The 17029-nt window shown below is 43.6% G+C and overlaps 1 protein-coding gene across 3 annotated transcripts in view; it reads right to left on the minus strand.

Moving 5' to 3' along the window:
- LOC133380806 (laminin subunit beta-4-like) overlaps positions 1 to 17029 on the minus strand; it is an 85439-nt gene that overhangs the window by 58788 nt on the left and 9622 nt on the right. For all 3 annotated transcript variants that reach the window (XR_009761550.1, XM_061618849.1, XM_061618851.1), the window contains exons 2-5: positions 15209 to 15261; positions 5194 to 5372; positions 3500 to 3623; positions 15 to 88 (exon numbers count right to left, since the gene is read on the minus strand). Coding sequence is in view for 2 of the 3 variants with exons in the window: in XM_061618849.1 (XP_061474833.1) it covers positions 15 to 88; positions 3500 to 3623; positions 5194 to 5372; positions 15209 to 15261 (430 nt within the window). In the remaining variant the exon portion in view is untranslated. The remainder of the gene's footprint in view (positions 1 to 14; positions 89 to 3499; positions 3624 to 5193; positions 5373 to 15208; positions 15262 to 17029) is intronic.

Here is a 17029-nt window from a genome sequence, read left to right on the forward strand (position 1 = left end):
AGAGTTCTCAGTACCTTAAACTTCATTATGAGATGAGTAAAGTGGAACTCGGCTTCCAGATCCAAGCGAATGCTAACCTGTTCTACACCTGGATAGTGAGAGAGAAAGACAGAAGTTAGACCTCCCACTACAAGTGCCCCTCATCTACAATATATTCTGGGAGAGAAGCCTTCCTGGATGTAATAATAATAATAATAATAATATTTAATTTGTGTGTCGCCTATCTGGCAGATAGCCACTCTAGGCGATGTACATTAAAATGAGATAAAATACAATAATATCAAATGCAGTCACATTAGTCTCAATAAATAAAATACTGGACAGTCATCAATACATTTATAAAATATTTACATTTGCAGCATATAATAGATGACAAAATCATGGAGATTAACCCATCCCAAGGATCTCAAAGGCCTGTTGAAATAGCCACGTCTTCAGGGCCTTGCGGAATACATCCAGGGAAGGGGCGTGTCGAAGATCAAACGGGAGGGAGTTCCAGAGAGTGGGGGCCACCACAGAAAAAGCCCTCTCCCTAGTACCCACCAACCTAGCTGTTTTGGTTGGAGGGATTGAGAGAAGGCCTTGCGTGGCTGATCTGGACGGGCGGCATAATTGGTGGCGGTGGAGGCGCTCTTTCAGGTAAACTGGGCCGAAACCGTACAGGGTTTTAAAGGTTAATACCAACACCTTGAATCGGGCCCGGAAAACAACCGGCAGCCAGTGTAGATCAAATAACACCGGCGTAATGTGATCACGGCGGCGGCTGTTGGTAAGTAAGCGCGCTGCTGCATTCTGTATAAGTTGCAATTTCCGGGTCGTTTTCAAGGGTAACCCCACGTAGAGCGCATTACAGTAGTCCAATCGAGAGGTGACCAGGGCATGTACCACGAGTGGGAGCTGTTGAACAGGGAGGTAGGGTTGCAGCCTACGTATAAGATGTAATTGATACCAAGCTGCCTGGCTCACAGCCGAAATCTGAGCCTCCATGGACAGCTTGGAATCAAGAATGACCCCGAGGCTGCGGACCTGGTCCTGTAGGGGCAACCTCACCCCGCCAAACACCAGGTCAACATCTCCCAACCCTCCCTTGTCTCCCACAAGTAGTACCTCGGTCTTATCAGGGTTCAGTTTCAGCCTGTTCCTACCCATCCATCCACTCACGGATTCCAGGCACTTGGATACGGTCTCCACAGCCCTCTCCGGTGAAGATTTAAATGAGAGATAGAGCTGAGTGTCATCCGCATATTGGTGGCACTGCAGCCCAAATCTCCTGATGATCGCTCCCAGCGGCTTTACATAGATGTTAAATAGCATGGGAGAGAGGATAGAACCCTGTGGCACACCACAATTGAGAGGCCAAGGGTCTGAAACCTCATCACCCAATGCTACCTGTTGACGCCTATCGGAGAGAAAGGAATGGAACCACCGTAAAACCGTGCCTCCCAATCCCAAACTCTCCAGGCGATCTAAAAGGATACCGTGGTCAACGGTATCAAAAGCCGCTGAGAGATCCAGGAGGACAAGGAAGGTGAATTCTCCCCTATCCAATGCCCTCCTCATATCATCTACCAGAGCGACCAAGGCTGTTTCAGTTCCATGTCCAGTCCTGAAACCCGATTGGTATGGATCTAGATAATCCGTTTCATCCAAGTGTGTCTGCAACTGATTTGCCACCACTCGCTCAATGACCTTGCCCAAGAATGGTAAATTCGAAATTGGGCGAAAGTTGTTTAAAATTTGGGGATCCAAGGAGGACTTCTTTAAGATGGGTTTTATAATAGCCTCCTTGAGGGCTAGTGGAATAACACCCTCTTGCAAGGATGTATTAACCATTGCCTTGATCCCCTCGCCCAATCTCTCTTTGCAGCTCATAAGGAGCCACGACGGGCAAGGATCAAGTAGACAAGTGGTAGGCCTTACAGATGAGAGCACCTTGTCCACATCCTCAGATGGAAGAGGCCGAAATCGCTCCCAATTGACCGGTAAGACTTCCACAGGTCCCAATTTGGCCAGTAAGGCTATTTTCCCCCAAACTACCACCACTACCTGTCCAACACCTGATAACATGTGTTGGACAGGTAACTGAGTTCTCCATGAGGCACTCCACCGTACAGTCAGTCCCTGCAGAAAGCAGCCTTGAAGCCACTAGCCATCAGCTGATAAGGAGTAACTTCAAGCCCTCTGATTAGCAGCACATCAAAGCACTGCACAGAGCTCTCTGCAAGCCCTGTGTGGTGCTCGAAAGTTCTGGACAGAGCTTGGAAAAGTTATTTTTTTTGAACTACAGATCCCTGCATCTGGAGGGGTTGTTGGGGAGTATGATGCTACAGGCTTGGGGCAGGCTGGTGCTCAAGGGCATAGGCATGCCTGGTGCAGGCCCTGATAGCAGCCATGGGGCATGTGGGATCTGATTTGGGATTGAGGCATGGGGAGCTTTGCAAAGCTGCAGTTCATCCCATTAGAAAAATATACAGATCATCAGCCTATATTCATATTTTTCCCCCTAATGGGATAAATAGCAGCTCTGGACATAAGAACATGAGAACAGCCTGCTGGATCAGGCCAATGGCCCATCTAGTCTACCATCCTGTTCTCAAAGAGACCAACCAGATGCGTATGGGAAGCCCACAAGCAGGATCTGAACACAAGAACATTCTCCCCTCCTGCAGTTTCCCGCAACTGGAATTCAGAAGCATGCTGCCTCTGACCGTGGGACCAGAATACAGCCATAATGGCTACTAGCCATTGATAGCCTTATCCTCCATGTATCTGTCTAATCCTCTTTTAAAATCATCCAGGTTGATGGTGATCACTGCCTCCTGTGGGACTGAATTCCACAGTTTAACTCTGAGAGGTGTTGATTTTCATCAGGAAAATCGCACGATAAAGGGTTAACTCCCTTCCTCTGCACTATGGTACTCCTCTCTCTCTCTCTCTCTCTCTCTCTCTCTCACTCTCTCACTCACTCACTCACTCACTCACTCACTCACTCACTCACTCACTCACTCACTCACTCACTCACTCACTCACTCACTCACTCACTCACTCACTCACTCACTCACTCACTCACTCACTCACACCAGTAGCTGCTAGTTGCAAAAAATTTATACATTCTCTGTTGTATCATGTAGGGACCCTCCAGATGTGTTCTACTGCAGGTGTATTCTGCAACATATTCTTGACACAATAATAGTGCATTAGTGGTGGATTTAATCTGTTTTATTAGTTGTTCTGTGATACTTTCCAAACGCTACCATATTATTGCTGACTGGAGAGCAACAACAAAAGCAGGACAAAAGTGAGCCAGAACAGTTGTGATGAAAAGTTATGGGATTTCAGCAGGAAGTTACATGATATGGAATGGAAGAAGCATAAAAGTGTGCAGCACAGAAAAGAAAGAGGAGGGCAACGAGAGTTTTCCCGTTATGGTACCATGGGAGGCTTCCATTTAGGAATAAAACCACCAGAGGGTTCATCTGATGGCTGAGGTAACTCTTACCATTCTCAGACTGCCACCAGGTCTGCTCACCATCCTGACCACTCAGGTAGATGACATTCTCAATGCGGTGGCTCTCACGTAGGGACGGTGAGTGTGAGTTACAGATGAAGCATTTCTCAGAGTCCTGTCAAGACAGTCATAGTGGATTACACATCAACAAAAGTGCCAATGTAAGTCCTCAGAGATAATGTGTTTGTTTGTGTTTGTTTTTTTACAACTCCTGTTTGGTCGTCTGCTGGATATTTTTCAATGATTGCATTAACCTTTTAGCCAGGATAGTTGTTCATATTTTGAAATCTTGGTTGAAAGGAGCAATCAGTCAACAGGATTTTACTTTAATTACATTTTTGTATTATTACTTGGTTGTAGACAACTAAGTCCTACTCAGAGCAGACCATCAAAATTAATTAAGTTAGTCATGTCTATTAACTTCAATAGATCTAGTCTGAGTAGAAACAGCACTGATGTTTTTGGGAATTTGATTATAAATTCCCATGTTTTGGGGAATGTGGTTATAAATTGTAAAGCAACTTAAGTAATAAGGAAAAACAAATAGAGGGAAATAAACAGAAAAGAACTGTAACTGTTATGGATGAGAGGGAGTTCCTCAGAGTATCACGCCCCCTCTGGAGGGTAATTGGATGAACCACACATACGGACTGTATTCAACTAAGTCCTGCTCAGTGTAGGCCCATTGAAATTAATTAAACTAAGTTAATCATGTCCATTAACTTCAATGAGTCTACTCTGAATAGGACTAGCGTTGGATACTACCCTTGGTGGACATGCTGAGTGTCAACTAATTGAACAGAAAGACTGACACCTTGATGTTCAGGAGCACTTTGAAAAAAACCTGGGCTCAGTTGGTTATATGCTGACAGTACTCAAAGCCAACCCTGCTGGGAGCTGCTAAGTCTAAAACCAGAAACCCTGGTCTGTGTGCAGCCAGCTGTCCCATGAGGTGAGCCAGTACTGCAGCTTACAACATCTTCTCAGGCTCTGCACTGGCCCCAGAGCCACACAGTCTAGCCACTAGGCCTTCCTTGGTAGTGAGGGCTGTGAACAGCTTCCTATGTGGACTGGAATTTGTCTCAAAGTCTTCATGGGCAGGGTGTGTTTCTTGTTGCTAACCCCCTACCTTTGTCCTCCAGCTGCTGCTCAGTCATGACAAGCCCCCTCCCCCATCTCTGTACATCCCTTACACTTTACAGTTGAAAATATGGGTTTTCACTACAGATGGGGGAGAAATTTGATTCAGTTCACACTTAAAGGCAAATCTGCCTAGTAAAGTGTGCCTAAAAATGCATATATTAGTGAAAATAACAAATAAAAATGCATTATATTAGGGGACATTGCTTAGCAAAAATGTATATATTAAGCAAAATTGCATATAAACATTTTCATATCAGGAGAAATTCACTCTAAAATGCTGATGAATGGTCATGAGGACTTATTTTTAAAAAAATCAAAATGTGGAGAACTGAAGCTAGAAAAAATGAGAAACTGCAAGAAACCGAAACTGGCAGATTCACCCATTCCTAGTTTTCATATTGCCTCAGCAGGGCTGACAAGTCTTTTCTGTAACATTTCTAAACATAACATCCAGGAAAGGCAATCAGTCCTCTGACCAGCAACTCCTTGTCGTTATCCCCTCCCTGCCCATCTTCCTTTGACCAACACCCGAACAGCAATACCTGCAAATGGCTGACAATGCAGTACTCCTGAGGCCCCTCCAGGCCACACGTTGATGTAGCACTCAAACTCTGGGTCCTCCCAATGAGCAGATTCCCTGTGGCTGGGTAGCAACTCCCCTCTGAGCAGCCATGGCACAACAGGTCAGGCGATTCTGTGCCCTGAGCATCAACTACTCGGACTGGTCAGAAAAGAAAGAAAATGCCCAAGGCCATTTTAAGATATTTTGAAACACCTTGGCATAGTGAAACCAAGGATCCCTCCCTCCCACAATTTCTCTCCCACACACAAAATATTTTTCATGCATATACTGGTATTAGCAGCTACTAGTGAGAAAAGAGGAGGAAATTCCAGGTTCTTGAAAAAATATTTAATGTAGGCCCAATGTGTTTCAGAAGGGAGTATATTCTAAGGCTGCACACACCATAACTTTAAAGCACATTCAAAACACCCCCGAAAGAATCTTCGGAACTATAGTTAACCCCTCACAGAGCTACAATTCCCAACATCCTTACCAAACTACAGTTCCCAGGATTCTTTGGGGAGGGAATGTGTCTTGAATGTGAAGTATGGTGTGTAATATACACAGCCAAAGAGCAATTCTCACCAAGTGCATATCAGTCATCTTGTGCCCTTTAGTTGTTACTGAACTCCAACTCCCATCAGCTCCAGCCAGAATGGCCAATGATCAAGGATGATGGGAGCTGTAGTTCAACAATATTTGGAGGGCATCAGGTTGAGGAATGAATGAATGAATGAAACTTTATTTTTACCCCGCCCTTTTTCCAAACTGGAACTCAGGGCGGCTTACAAATAAAACTACATGTAGTTAAAAACATACAAAAACATACAATTAAGATACAATTAAACTATACGCAACCTTAAAACCATGAAACAGGCACTTAAAATACTAAAAAACAATTTAAAATAATACAAATAGCAGCATAAAACTATAAAACAAACCTTGTAGAGCCCAATCCTAAACAGGAAGGCTGTGCTATAGTAACAGCTGCAACAGATTTATTGCTTGTGTGTGTGTGTAAAAGGATAACCTAATTAATTTGATCAGGCAGCTACAAATGTTATTTTCTGGATTTAAAAGGCTGGGCAGCATGATCACCAATGAATTCTGAAAATGCTCTTGCAGCAGAGCATATTAGATGAAATGTTCACGAGAGCTATCATTTGAATGTGGGTTCTGGATTTGTCAATTCCTTAAAATCGGTCTCTTAAAATCAGCTTTCTCCAACCTGATACCCTCCAGATGTTTTGGACTACAACCCCCATCAGCCCCAGCCAGCACGGTCCTACTTATAGGTATGAGGTAGAATGATGGAAAAGGTTGTTTGTCACACTCATGTCATGGGCAACCACAGTAATCTGGCATTTGCTCAACAATAAAGAAGTGTAAGGATATGTCATAGATTATTGCGCTACGGGATTGTTATCTGTCTCTAGAATACAATAGGTTTTATAAAATATAGAGACTGTATATCAAGAGCTCATTATATTGAAAACTTGGACTTTTGCAAGAAGAAATGATACATTTTACTTAAGCCATAAATTCAGTATAAAAGGGTTAACTTTGGATACTACTGTACTACTACACAGAAGGAAGCATTATTATCAATGCATGTCTTTAAACTGGCATGTTCTGGCCAAAAGCACAGTCGAGGATGCTTGAAAGAAAGCTAGCCATTTCTCTGAGAAAAGAACTGGTTTTGTGCCAGGATTGCTGATAGATTATCATTGGGCTTTTCAGTGGAAGAAATTAGGTAATGGAAATGAATCATGTATTAATAATGGGACTGGCTAACGGTAACATGAGGCAAATGTATTTTAGTATAAAAGATATCCAGTGGAAAATTAATTTCAAAGAAACAAAGAAAGAAGACCGGAGCCTCACAAAATCGCTACTACCCAAAATCCTTTCTTTCTCTGGCAGCTTCCCCCTTTCTTTCTCAAGGTGGAAAACTATGTTTGCCACCTTGAGTGGGCTCCTTGGAGGGAAAGTGGGCTACAAATGAAATAACATCCTCTCACCCCTTTCCCTGACCAATTTTACTGCATCCTAGTTCTTTTTTCATATTTTCATGCATGCTTGCAGAACTGATGGCTTGTATGTTTTGTTTTAACTCTTTTAAAACTAGCCTATTGTTACTATATTGCTTACGAAAGTCTATGTCAATTAACTTCTGTTTAACATAAATATGCTAATTTCCTTTTTATTACAATAAATTGCTTGAATGATAACTTTTTTAATCCCCCAGTTTTGGTGCACAACTAGATCTCAATGTCACGTCAAACAATCCTAAAATGGGTGTCAGGTTACATGTAAGAACTGCAGGCTTGCATGCAAATTGCACACTGCTGCTTAACTTGTTAACAGAAAACACAATAGAATTTCTATCTTCTGTTCCCTTATAGAAAGACAAGCTAAAACCTAACTTTTTCTAATACAGTAATTGGCTGTTGTGATAACAGTGTGAAAAGGGAAATAAAGATGCACATCTGGAAAGGACTGATATCTCCCCAAGACTCTCATCTCCAAACAACTCATGCTTCAGTAAATAGGCAGAGAATCCCGGGCTGTTTGTGGCACACTTTCCACATACTCTGTGTGCTCACAGCGAATTTTAGCCTCTGTCATCACTATATCTTCAAGGTAATGACCATGATAGAATGACATCATCTTGGATCTTGAGATTAAATAGTCAAGAGCCCCTAGGCTTTCTTCTCTGTTTTTTATTTGATATTCTGCCCACCACCCATATGATCTCATTGCATATGACATTTGCGGTATTTCAGTAAAAGAGCAGGCAAATAAACCCTTACATTAGGAACGCTATTCAAGTGCTCACAGTGCAAGCTTATACATGTTTATTCAGAAATAAGACTACGACAAGTAATGGCTGTGATGTTTTTCATCCTATGTGCAAAGTTACTGTCCTTCCAGTTGTACAGGGAACCACAGCAGATACATATGAAATCTACAGGTGAACTATGAATTTCATGAGACCCACTCAACACTTTCTAATTCAGTACATTGCATAAATATAATATTTACATTTAAATCACAAGATTGTTGTAAACAATTTGTATACCTTCCACAGTAATCCTTGAAAGACCCCTGTTATGACAGGACAGTATTATTCTGCTTACTACATTACACTGGAGTGCATTCGCACCATACCTTTAAAGCTCTCTTATACCAGTTTAACATTCATGGTTTCCTCCAAAGACTCCTGGGAACTATAGTCTGTTAAGGGCACTGAGAGTTGTTAGGAGATCCCTCACAGAGCTACAGTTTCCAGATTTCTTTGGGGGAAGTGTTAAAGTGGTATAACCGTGCTTTAAATGTATGGTGTGGATGTGACCTAGCTGTCATCCCAAAGATTATATTTCAGAAAGGTGAGGGAGATAGGGTACCTGTGAATTCCATCTTCTTGTGTTGTGTTGTGTTGTGTTGTGTTGTGTGTGTGTGTGTGTGTGTGTGTGTGTGTGTGTGTGTGTGTGTGAGAGAGAGAGAGAGAGAGAGAGAGAGAGAGAGAGAGAGAGAGAGAGAGAGAGAGAGAGAGATCTATATGACCTGGTCTAAATATGTCATGAAAACTACTACAAGCTTTTGACAATGCCACCTCTTTTTCCTAACTCAGTTACATGAAGGAACACTTGAGAATGATGAAAAAAGAATCCCTCCCCTCCTTGCTACACCTTCTGCTCCCCAGCGTCAGCAAAAAATGTCTGTCACATGCTGAAGCTTTAATACCAAAGCACAAAGGGTGCTTGTTAGTGCTGGCAGAGCATGGTGCTGACCTGCCTACAAGCCTGTTAATCTCCAGATCAGAAGGGGGGTTGGATGGGCCAGGATCCTAACACTGACCACATCAGGAGGACTTTGTCAAAGGAGAATAGTGTAAGGACAAAGCAGCAGTGGCAGCAGCAATGACAGGCTACAAGTTCCTGATCCGGTCCAAGAGGCTGGGGAGAGCTACAACTGGGGACAGCAGCTGTTAACATCTCCCAGGAAAAGTTGTGGCAGCAAAGAACAAAACTAGGATAATAAAAAAGCTGTGGATAAACTAATGTTGCAATTTTACTTGCGGATTTATATGTAGAAACTTTGTAAGCAGCACCAGTCCTATCACTCAGCTGAGTGGGATGGCTGCCTTAGGTATCGGATACTGGGATGTGGATGGCAGCAGCAGCACACACACCCTCTGCCATTTCCCCAAGATCCCTAAGCTATCCTGTCCTGTGCTTCCTAAGCTAGCCTGCTGCTGGACGTGTGGTGGAATCGTGGAAAATGCTGTTCTTTCAGCAGTATTTAAGGAAGATTCAACTAACAGTCTAGTCAGATTGTGTGTGTGTGCATGCACACTTCCCAGGATTTTTTGGAGGAAGCTGTCTAAAGTGAAATAAATGTCTGGTATAGGTGTGGCCACCTGAATAGCCAAGCCAAACACATGTGAGTCAGCTTTTAGAACAATGACAGTTCTTACTGAGCATGCCCATGCTTATAATTGATTCCAATGTTAAATTTCTTAAATTAATTAAAAATCAGCCAGGCATTTTTTAAACTTTTAAACTGCAGAAGATGAAGGTCAGAGTATGGGGCAAGGTCAGTAATAGGATTACAGGTACTCTGTGAACATGGCTGATTTCTAATTAATTTCAACAAATTATGAGATAACTGACAGAAAAAAGTCCAATAGGGGTCTGGATTTTTTTCTCTTGTTTTACACTTTGAACTCTCGATTCTCTTTTTGAGTGTTTTGTGTATTGCCATGAAAACTTAGAGGGTTGTTAAGGAAGCGTTTCTGAGTTCAGGACTATATGTTTTGTAAGATTTTGTTTTGAAATGAGTTTATAGGAAGCAGCTGAATGGCATAGGGGGTATTTTCAAAACATTACAGAATGCAAAAAGCCATGCTGGCTATAGTATACAGCCACTCTCATGGCTGTATAATTCTTATGCCCACATTCCAACAGAGGGTGTTGTGTGGTGCAGCTGCTACCCACATACTCCTTTCCAGTTCAGTCCTGCAGGTACTGCCCCTTCCCTGCAGTACTGATTAAACCAACTCCTTTCTTATCAGTACCCAAGTTCTGTCACCCACAACTCTTGCCAATGATTAACTACAAAATGTATCTGTCCAACCAAAGGCATGTCCTGGTACATTCCATAGCAGCCCCTCCTGAGCACATAGCATAGTTAATAAAAAGAAGGTGAGCGGGGGCGGGGAGGTTATCAAGAGACTGCCTGCACGCCACACTTCATGGCATTATGGAAGGCCTTTCCACTGTCCTAGATATGTGTAAGAATTAAGCAGGGGAAACTTCGTGAAAAGTTCCACCCCCTCAATTTCTACAAGCTCACCATGACTTAGCCCTGGAAACATGGAAAGTAATTAAAAATAATTTGCCTCTGCGCATATGCAGAATGCATCTGCTACATGCTAACCACATTCCAATATCATGCAACTGGGTTCATGAATGGGGAATTTTGGCAGGTTTGAGCCCAAGTGCCTCTATTTTTAGAAATTAGCCACTGACCAATAGGAGTTATACTATCAACACTTGGGAGTTCATTAGTTTTTGAGAATGTAGCTGTAGGTGGGTATGGAATAGAGACTTAGGGGAAGGACTTTGGCTCAGTGGTACAGCATCTGCTTTGCATACAGAAGGCATCAGGTTCAATCCCCAGCATCTCCAGGTAGGGCTGGGAGAAATCTCCCCCAGCTTGAAATCCTGAAGAGCCACTGCCAGTCAGTAGACATTATGGAGATAGATGGACGAATGGCCTGACTCAGTATAAAGCAGCCTCCTGTGTTCCTATGACTGCAGGGAGTAGAAAGTCTCCTTTGTCGCAGAGCTGGTACAGGTTCAGCCACGTCTTGTTCCTACCCATCCGTGCTGTGTCTGGTTCATAATGGGCCTCCCAGGCATGACTTGTGCACAGCACGCGTTAAGGCATGCCACTACATGCCGGCATGTTGGAAGACTGGCAGAGATACACATATGTCAGTCAGAAAGCCACCACTTTCTCCTATAGTCCATGGGTAAAACTTGGGACTGTCTAGAGAAAAAAAATCACTATGGCTGTATGGGTCATCCCATGGATCAAACTGCCAACAACAACAACCCCACTATCACCATCAAGGCTATACCACCCCTAAAGTCTCACCGCTGCCACCACCACTCAAGGGTTTTTGCTCCAGTGTGGATATTGGAGGGGAGCAAGTCAGGAAAATCCTCTTCTAAGCTTCTCTCCAAAAATCTCTTTCTCTGTTGCTAACCTGCAGGTTACTGTAGTTATAGCTATAACTAGGTAGATATACATTTTAGTTTTGCCTAAATTGCAATAAAATGTTATTGCAAATAAAGATTATATTTTCTTGTAAGTTGCTTTGAGTATTTCTAACCAAAATGCAAGGCTGTTGGTGGTGGTGGTGTTGATGATTATAAGAAGATAAAAATTGATTATGATGATGACGATGGTGGTGATGATGATGATGCAAGCTCTGTGCAGGGCTCCATTGTACCCACAGACTATATACATAGGGCAAAAACACAGATATATATCTGAATCTCATTTGCAAGGATCAGATACATGCATTTGAAGACTGGCTCACCTACAACTACTCTGCACATAGAATCATAGCATAGTAGAGCTGGAAGGGGCCTATAAGACCATTTAGTCATGCTCAATGCATGAATCCAACTTAAAGCATACCCAACAGGTGGCTGTTCAGCAGCCTCTTGAAGGCCTCCAGTGTTGGATAGCCCACCATCTCCCTAGGTCATTGGTACCATTGTTGCACTAAGTTGGTACCATTGTTGGATTAAGTTTTTCTTAATGTCCAGTCGAATTCTGGCTTCCTGCAACTTGAGCCCATTATTCCGTGTCCTGCACTCTGGGACAACCGAGAAGAGATCCTGGCCCTCCTCTGTGTGGCAACCTTTCAAGTACTTGAAGACTGCCCCTCAGTCTAATCTTCTCAAGGTTAAACATGCCCAGTTCTTTCAGCCTCTTCTCATAGGGCTTAGTTTCCAGTCTCCTGATCATCCTCATTGTTCTCCTTTGAACCGGTTCCACTTTGTCTGCATCCTTCTTAAAACGGGGTGTCCAGAACTGGATGCAGTACTCAACATGAGGCCTTACCAGTGCTGAATAGAGGGAAACTAGTACTTTGGAAACTATATCTCTGTTAATGCTGCCTAAAATAGCATTTGCCTTTTTTGCAGCTACATTGCACTGTTGGCTCATATTCAGCTTGTGATCAATGACAATTCCAAGATCTGTCTCACATGTACTTTTGCTGAGTCAGGTATCCCTCATCTTATAACTGTGCATTTGGTTTCTTATTCCTAGGTGTAGAACTTTGCACTTCCCCCTGTTAAATGTCATTCAGTTGTTTTCAGCCCAATGCTCCAACCTATCAAGATCACTCTGAATTTTGTTTCTGTTCTACAGGGTATTTAGCTATCCCAATTTTGTATCATCTGCAAATTTGATAAGCATTCCCTGCACCTCCTCATCCAAGTAATTAATAAAATTTTGAAGAGCACTGGGCCCAGGACTGAGCCCTGCTGTACCCCACTCATTACCTCTCCCCAGTTTGAGAAGGAACCATTGATAAGGATTTTTTGAGTACAATTCTGTAGCCAATTATGGATCCACCTGATAGTTGTTCCATCCATCCTACATTGAGCTAGCTTGCTAATCAGAATATCATGGGGCACTTTGTTAAAAGCTTTGTTGAAGTCAAGATATATTATGACCATAGCATTCCCACAGTCTACCAGTGAAGTTACCCAATAAAAAATGAGATATGATTAGTCTGGCAGGATTTGTTCTCGACAAATAGTCATGTGCTTTTCTCTGCTTGGATTGCACTGCACATGTGGGGAAATGCTTGTCTGAATCAGAGGTGTGGAACCTTTTTCAACCCAAGGGCCACATTCCCTTATGGATAACTTTCAAGGGACCAAATGCCAGTGGGGAGTGGGCCAGAGGCAAAAGGGGGTGGGACAATAGATGTGACGCTTACCTTTTGATAATAGGCTACATTCCAGCCACACAAAAGTCTGCGCTTTTTATACACTCATATACTCTGTCCATCCAAGGAAGCAAGAAACATTATAACAGTTCAAGGACACACTTCAAAGAGGCAGTAGAGTAAGGCAGGTAAGTAAGGAGAGGGGCCTAGGAAGGATCCTGAGGGCCAAATAGAGATGCCTGGAGGGCTACATTCAGTCCTTGGGCATAAGGTTCCTCACCCCTGGCCCAAAGAGCTTATCAGAAGCACAAACTGGCATATGGCACACTTCTGCAAATGAGTTGAGCACAAACCCGTTTGTGATAATGATAAATAGTTCTAGTGATCTGTTCCGTCCATGCATGATGCAACCCATTTAAAAATGCAGACTAACCCAAAGACATGCAGGAATTAATTGGCCCTGAAAATTTTATACTTTTTTTTAAAAGTCTGTGTATGCTTGCATACATACTTCATTTCTGTGTATGTAGAGATATATAAATACTGCTCATTGCAAGCTGCTGGCAAGATCACAAGTCTAAGTGACAGGGTCTTGCCCAACATCGGGGAAGAAGAAAGGATTAATTTCTTAGGAGGTAGCGATAAATATCAGACCTGAACTTACACGATCTGAACAGGGTGGTTCATGACAGATGCTCTTGGAGGTCACTGATTCATAGGGTCGCCATAAGTCGTAATCAACTTGAAGGCACATAACAACAACAAAAGTGACAAATATAGACTTTAGAGCCTCCCTTCAAACCTAGGACCTTCTGTATGCAAAGCAGGTGCTCTGCCCCTGGGCTATGATCCCTCTCTTGAAACTAGAACTGTTTCCTCCTCTAGCCCTATAGGAGAAAAAAAAGAGAGGAATTGATTTTCTTCCAATCTTGAGCTGTAATCTTATGAATATTTATTGGTACAGCCTTCACTGTATTCAGTAGAACTTACGTCTGAGTAAACATGCACAGCAAGGGTGGGTCACCTCAGGCCCAGGGGCCAAATGTGGCCCTCAGAACTCTTCCCAAGCCACACCCCTCACTGACCCTGCTTCACACCCTGAATGTTTTCCCCTGGCTGGAATGTGTCCTGCCCTTGAACTCTGATAGCGCCTCTTGCTAGTTTGGATAGAGGATAGAGAGGGGGATGTGAGTAGGCTAAAAACTAGCCTACTGTACAAAGTAAGCTCCTTCGGGAGGAAAGGCAGGATATAAATTCAATCATTCATTCAATCAATCAACGTAAAACTTACATTTGTTGCTCCGCCTACTTTCATCTTTGGCGTGCCCACTACTGGCATGTGGTCCTTGAAAGGTTACCCACAAGGTAATGCGGCTCTCAGGCTAAAAAAGGCTCGTGCGGTAAGTTTACTAGATTCCATATAGACTGTGTACATGCAAGTGTGTCGGGAAATGACACTCGCCACTGGCATGCAGCCCCTGGAGAGTTGGCCAAAGGTGAACATGGCCTGCAGGTTAGAAAAGGTTAGCCACTCCCGTGCTAGGGTTTCAGTATCCTGCAGGCATGTAGAATGTAACATATTAGCACTCCAGTCTGTCTTGTCACAGTTGTGATAATGATAGAAGCTGCACCTACCAAAAACAACAACCCCTTTCTAGGCAAAAAAAGAGCAAAAGAACCCTATCCCCATTTTAATATGTGGTCAATGGCACTGAAACCAATCTCAGAATGGCAGGAAACCACACGTAAAGACTGACACTGTGTACACATCCCATGCATTTACTGCGCATGACTTCTCCCAAAGAATCCCGAGAACTGTGATTTGTTAAGGGTTCTGGGAATTGTAGATCTGTGAGAGGTAAGCTCCTGTTTTCTTGGTGGGGCGGAGGGGGTTAATGTGCATAAAAGGTGCTTTAATGTATGGTATGTAGGCAGTCTTACACATCCAGGAGGCACTTCCCCACAGGAGTTTGGCCCAAGTCTCAAAGGGCAAATTTGGTACCCCAACACTTACCCCAAAGAAGCAAATGGAGAAGCAGAGCCATTGGCAATGTGGAAAGTTTCAACCTGGAGAGAGAAAAATAAAGCAAGGAATTGAAATTATGATTGATTCAGCAAAAAAATCGTATTTCAAGTTTGTACTCCACACTGTTTGTATAGGAAAGCACTGTCTGGTACAGACAGTTGTTGGAGGTATAATGCTGAGAATGCCTTGCTGAAGCATATGATGTGAATTTGTCCAGTGATATATTATTTCTGGCTGAAGCTGTTATCTGTCTTAATTACTTCCCCCAAATAATCCTGGGAACTGTAGTTTGTTAAGGGCTCTGGGACTCTGTTGCTGTTTGGGGGGTAAACTACAGTTCCCAGGAGGAGTCATGTGCATTAAATATAATGTGTATGCAGCCCTGGTCCCCTGACTGGTTGCAGTTGTAGTTTTCTTCCCAGTTCAGACTGGTTGCCAGGCCAGACATAATTTTGAAATCTGTATGAATTTACTTCAAAATTAAACACACCTGTAAATTAGGGTGTGTGTTTTTTACTCAGGAAAAATATTCAGGCTTAACTGCTGAGGGTGAGATGGGCTAGGTAGAAGTGGAAGGGGCCAATTGAAAGATGTTTTGTGTAACCAAGTTGTGAGGAAAGCGAGACCATGTGGGAAGAGGGTTGGAGCATTAGGAGGCAAATGAAGAGGAAGGTGCAGTTGTGTGGGAATTTAAAGGAGAAGTTTGGGTGACTATTTGTGGGAAGCTGCAAGTTGTCCCTCTAGAGCGTAACACACAGACCCCTCCACCTCCACCTCCACAATCACCCACAGTCACAGGCCCTCATGGAGCAAGCCCTCAGGAACTCCTTCACACTCCAGAATCCTGCTCCATACAGCAGGCAACTCCAGTTCTTCACCACACACACCTTTCCAGTTACACAGAAAACACATAGCCGCCACCTCTGTAATATTACCCTCCCCAGCTGAAATTTCATCCCTCCTGCCCTGGATGCAGATTTGATCAGGAGGAAAAGTATTGCTCCAGCGGACAGAGCCGCCACCACCCCATCCTCCCAGTCACAGAGGCAGCACGCGAGACTTCCTGAGCTGTCCTCATTGCCTTCTCGTCAAAGATGCCCTTATTATACTCACTTCAAGGTTGGGGCTACCTTAGCCTTCTCGGGTACCGCTTCATTTGCTGCTTCAAGTTGGATCACAGGGATTGTGAGGAGAGGCAGAGTGAATGTCCTCTTTTCTCCTTCCCCCCCACCCAACAAGGGACTTCCCTCTTGTCCCACTGAAGAGTCCCCAGTCCCTCGTTGTCCCAGCAGCATGAGAACTCCAGCAGTGTGAACTTAACTGGCAATGGGTAAAAATAACCCAGCTCTTCCCAACCCCCCTTTCTCAGGGTGGGCAACCAGAGCTGGAGACTGATTTTTATTCAAATAGAGCTAGGACTCTGAAAAGGACTAATGGTCTCTAAGCTACGGGAATGTCGCGGCCTATTCTTTCTGCTCCACGGCACACAGAGCCTGGCCCACTGCAAGCACAGGCCCAGAGCTGGCTGACTGGAAAGGGGTGAAAAAGCTGAAGGGGGATCAGGCCCCAGGCCCACTCCCTCCCAGTCAAGCCTCGGTGAGAGCTTGTTTTCTGGATAAAAATTCTGAGAGGGAAATGGTAGATACTTTGACCACATTCACACCATACATTTATTCCACAATACTATTCCATTTCAAACAGTCACAGCTTTCCCCAAAGAATCCTGGGATGTGTAGTTTGTAAAGGTGCTGAGAGTTCTTAGGAGACCCCTGTTCCCCTCATGGAGCTACAATTCCCAGAGTTCTTTGG

Source organism: Rhineura floridana, chromosome 3 (genome assembly GCF_030035675.1).
Source record: "Rhineura floridana isolate rRhiFlo1 chromosome 3, rRhiFlo1.hap2, whole genome shotgun sequence".
NCBI lineage: Eukaryota > Metazoa > Chordata > Lepidosauria > Squamata > Rhineuridae > Rhineura > Rhineura floridana.